Source organism: Sesamum indicum, linkage group LG7, assembly GCF_000512975.1.
Source record: "Sesamum indicum cultivar Zhongzhi No. 13 linkage group LG7, S_indicum_v1.0, whole genome shotgun sequence".
NCBI classification, from domain to species: Eukaryota; Viridiplantae; Streptophyta; class Magnoliopsida; order Lamiales; family Pedaliaceae; genus Sesamum; species Sesamum indicum.
Genome location: NC_026151.1, coordinates 9,389,972 through 9,395,425, shown reverse-complemented (window position 1 = coordinate 9,395,425; position 5,454 = coordinate 9,389,972). Strand labels below are relative to the sequence as shown.

General features: G+C 30.7%; 1 protein-coding gene across 1 annotated transcript; it reads right to left on the bottom strand.

Moving 5' to 3' along the window:
• LOC105166795 (nascent polypeptide-associated complex subunit alpha-like protein 2) lies at positions 2,293-3,896 on the bottom strand (the record flags this gene model as incomplete). The annotated part of the gene is given in 4 exon segments (XM_011086279.2): positions 2,293-2,591; positions 2,674-2,792; positions 3,571-3,670; positions 3,768-3,896. Coding segments are annotated over 4 exon segments (566 nt in total), but the record flags the coding sequence as incomplete, so codon positions are not given.

Sequence of the window (5,454 nt, the reverse complement as noted above, 5' to 3'; positions counted from 1 at the left end):
GATTAAGAGGCTGTTTGGCTTATAAGTAGTTCCTTAAAATATCTTATAAAACAAAAATATTGTCATTCATACATACATTCTCTTTCTCTCAAATTTAAAAAAAAATCTATTATTATTTAAATTTTCTTGCATTCAGAAAAGAGAAAATACCTCAAGTCCCTAACATTTGTTAAGATATGAAATATCTTATAAATTTTAATATTTTAAATATTTAATTTTTTTAAAATATAATTTAATATCTTATCAGCTTTTAAAATATGGTATGCAACTTATAAAATATTTTAAAAAAATCGAGCCGAAAACCATCTATACAGTGGTAAATACAGCACTGAGAAATTGCATGATGCAATAATTAGGTTTTAATTGGGACGTATATAAAACTCTTAACAATTCCCACTTGTTCAATTAGTGATTGAACCAATTTCCCCAAAATGATGAAATAATTGTAGTTGATTAGGTTACAAGTCACTCTCTCATCAGGGGGGTTGAACAATAGTCAAAGCATGACGTACAATCACATCATATTAGGCTGTGTTTGGATGAATTTCAGATCCTTTTAAACATTAATTGAGTATTTTGAATTTATTTTCTCAATTTTTGAGTTTTTTTTTAACCGCAAACATCTGACTCAATATAAACTCACTTACCCGTTTAAGTACAGAATATGAAATATAGAATTAATCAATGCAGCTATTATACGCATCTTATAAACTCCTAAACATTTTATAAAATATTTAAAAGAGCTTATCTGTATAAAAGTTGTTTGGACGGTACGACATTCTTTGATGTTATGTCTCTTTATTCTGGAATTGCCATGATCATAATATTGAGTGAAAACTCAGTAAATGAACATTGAAATTTGCCGCACTTTAATTAGTAATTATGATTTTGATTGATTGCACTTAGATCCCTCTAAAATAGCATAATTCCACATTTTTTTTTCTCTTAACTTTTAAATTCAGCTTCAAATTAGTTTGTCTTTTTCAATAGTCTTGAATTTATTACATTTAGGCTGATGGATTTAGATTTAATGAAAAGATCCGGAGAATTTTTTTTTAAAAAAAATTATATCAAAAGGTTTTAAAATTTAAATAATTCAAATAAATTCGAAGAATTCAGCCATCGATCCAAATGTACGTAGCTTTAAAGAAATGTACTCATAGGAGAATGTCAAAAAAGGGACTTCATAGAAAAGTAGACGTTCCCTCGAGGAAATTCCAAGAACAGCGATACATTCCTTTTTCTAATAGTTTCAATTTTAGAATGACGTACTCGTTTAATATAGTATTATAGTCAAACCAGATAAGAAATTCGAGGTTTGAATCTCATTATCTCCCATTTATAAAAGAAAGTTTCATGTGCTCAGAAGGCATGTTAAGATATTAATATTAAATTATTTTCCTCTCCGCCAATTTAAACTTTTAAATGAAACGATCATTTATCAAGAATAAACAAAGTTACTTACACGAGCCGGTAATCTTGTCTGAATAATGAAAATAGGTATTAAAAAAGTGGAAGAGAACGCAACATTCGGGATGATAATCTCTAGCAAGGTTCTTTACAATGTTAAAGAAAAGAGGTAAACTCTCAGAGTGAGTTAATGAACTTAATTGCTCATATTTCAAAAACAATTAAATTAGTATATAGGATAATAAAATCATAACCATATTAAACGTGGAAAGCTAAACTTTTTTTTAAATTTTTTTTAGTGGAAAATATATCTTTTAAATTTTAGCAAATATTAGTGAAGGGTTTGGATGAGTGGCAAGTGTTGGCTGATCTTTATTTTTAGGAAACAAATCGTACCAAGATGTTTAGTGCTACAAACATGGGAATGGGCAAGCAACATCTTCAAAGAAAATCAATCTTCTCCCTCTAATTTCTGGAACTCTTTCCTAACTCGAATAGGAAAATCGCCAATCAATTTTATTTTTATAGCGTAGCATCAAGAAAGGAATAAACATTGCACCATTTGTTCCAAAAATCATCTAAGAAAAGAATGAAATGTTCGGTCCTATACTAAATGAAGGAAAATTTTTGCCCAAATTAAATCTGCCCGTACTAAACCAATCATATAGTAGGTGTGATACATTTGTAATGTGATTGGTCACTTTTCTTTAACTGTATATCAACCATACGGTAAGTGTATTGCACTTATCGTATAATTGGTTTAGGTCCAATCAAACGGATCAGGTTAGAATGTCCTCGTAAGGAAAAACAAAAACGTTCAGGTTGTCAACTCCATGATGGCACTAACAATGTCTCCACTATGAGTCTTGAGAGTGAGTCTTCAGAGCCTTGACAGCCTTGGTCCTAGACACTCCTGCTTGTGTCATAACCAAATCGATGTCCCGAGGCTCAACGCCCGTCTCGTCGACTTCCTCCTCTTCCTCGTCCGCTTGAGCAGTCAAAGCCGTGGCAGCTGCTTCTGACTTTGCCATTGTAGAATTCATTTCAGGCAACCTGAACTGCTGAGCAGCCTGTGTCTGCAACTGAGAGCTCAAGTCCTCGATCTTGGCCTCTCCGAAAATGACATAAGTCTCAGAATTGGGGCTCTTGAAAACATCCGGTTTTGAGATGAAAAACAGTACCTGCAAAATAACGGGCTTGACGAAAACAGCACGACAGAAAAAATAAAACGAAAATGTGAACGAATAATGGTGATTGAGTTACGTTTTTGGTTCTCTTAATCGTGACACGACTCACACCCGCCACAGGTTTCATTCCAAGTTTCAACATGGCCTTCCGACTCTTCTTTTCGCTTCTGCTCTGTTTAGAACTGTCATTTGCACCTGTTTGATTTTCCAACACGATAACACCATCAAGCCCACCACACCAGCCAACACTAATCCTAAGACGATCAAAACGTAAAAGGATTCTAAACACGAGCACCAACAAACAATAACATCAATCCATAAAACTAATCCTAAGATGATCAAAACATAGAAGGACTCTAAAACGAGCACCAACAAACAATGACATCAATCCGTAAACACTAATCGTAAGACGATCAAAACGTAAAAGGACTCTAAAACGATCACCAACGAACAACTACATTGATTCATACACACTAATACTAATTCGGAATCAAGCATTACCACAGAAGTTTTTCCGATTCCGCAGAACACAAATAGAATAGAACACAATCTGCAAAACCCAAACCAACAATCTCAACACACAAGGTTCATAATCAGATACTGAACGCAATCATAATCAACTGTCATAGATGAAACGACAAAAATCTATGAAAAAACCTCCATCTCCAAAAATCCATAAATTCACGACAATTTTCAAGAAAAACTGCATCACCTCTTCTGTTATGTAACAAAACCCCATCACATGAATTCAAAAAAAGAGAACACCTACACAACAATTCATGTATTAACGGGAGCAAACGGGTATTTGACCAAACAATCAAATTCCAATCTTATAACAAAACATGCTTCCAACCCAGAATCTCTTTCCTCATTATTCCACCCATTCTCGAATTCCGTATCATGCTACCCGCCAAGAGTGTGAATAAACATGGGAAAAAAAAATAAAAAAACGAAAAAAAGGTCAAAAACAAACCTGGGCTACCATCATCCTTATCATCATCATCATCATCCGAGTCATCGGCGTCATCTTCATGGTCATCATCTTCCTTCACGTCCTCTACCAGTGGCTCATCCTTGATGAAAAAATGCGCGAACGGACGTTTAATTTCAACGGATATAACTCTAAATATATACAAAAAAAAAAAAAAAGAAGGAAATTGAAATGGGTACCTGAAACTTGCTCTGGGCTTCAGTTTCTTCAACAACCGGACCCGGCATGGCGGACTTTGAACTGGAGTTGTGGAGCTGTGAGAATGGTGAGGATAGAGTCAGTTTGCTACGTGGAACGGGTAGCGAAATTAGGGGGGATGGGGTGGGCTGGGTTTGGAATTTGGGCCGCAGCTTTTCTTGGGCGTCGCCTTTAGCTAGCCCATTCATATTCTTTTGGAATAATTATACTCCCATCTCCTCAAATGTGGAGAATGTAATTATCCATATTTTTTTCCGTATTCATAAATTTTATAAAATAATCTGAAAATTATAAGATATTACAGAGTAGTAGATGAATTCTTGTAAGAATAAAATTATATGATTCAAAAGGATATATTATGGCTTACAAGCTCTTTTAATTTTATTTACATTAGTTACAAAATTACAATAACTGACGTTTTATAAATTTTTATAATATTTTATATGAATGTTGTAAGATATTATTGGATAATCTGTTAAAAATAAAATTATATGATTCAAAAGAGTATATCATGGCTTATAAGCTCTTTTAATTTTATTTAAATTATTTATAAAAATTACAATTATTGACATTTGATAATTTTTACTGACATTTTATAAATATTTTAGGGTAAAATACATGTTGCCCCTGAATCATTTATCATATAATAATTACCCTCCTAAACTAACAAATGCAATACTTTTCCCCTATAATTAATTTTTAAGACAAAATTGCCCTTGTATAATGTATATATATTTAGTTCAAAGAAATTCTTGTTTTTTTAGTAATTTTTGCACTTTAAGTTTAATTAAAATTTCTTAATTAAAAAATTTATATTTTTATTGATAATAAAATAAAATATAATTAGTGAGTTAAATAGTTCGAATTTTATTTTTTTATAAATTCAAAATTAATTAATAAATAAGTACAATAAATACGCAAAAAAAAATTCATGAAAATATTTTATTAATTTGATAATAAAATTAAGTTGTTAACTATTTATTCTTTCAGATAAAAATGAATAATTACATATCGATTTTTTACATATTTTCTTTAAAAGTATGATAAAATATATTTTTTTCTACAAATATTTAACTTTTGGTTAAGCATATGTATATATATTTATCAATTTCTTTTAAGAAGCATATTATACTTATTGTGTATCTACTACATATATATATATATATTAATTTATACTCTACTTTTAATTTAAATTCATCACTTATTAAGAAAATAATTCAAAAATAATTCGATAGTGATTTAATGTGTAAAATACTAATATATATATATAATTGTATAGATGTTCAATTATTTGGTTAGGTAGGGAAGATGAAGTGACTTATAATGGCACATAATTTCTATAAAAGATAGATTACGAATTGGAGTGTAAACAGACAAGTCTGGGAATTAATTTTAATAGTCCTTTGGAAAAGAGATGAGTTTTTGGGTAATGTTTAATTTGTATTATTAGTAGTGTAAGAAAGCTGTGTATTAAAATAGTTATGAATAACAACACCACAACCAATTTAGTGGTCCTATATCGTACTATGTAAGTTTGATGTGATGAGTGATCCACCAAACTCCCTAAATCATCTTTTAAATTTAATTAGAGTAATTTTCATTTATGTTAATTTAGTATAAAAAAATGTCAAAATACAGTAGGAGGAATATCAATATATATGACTTGAG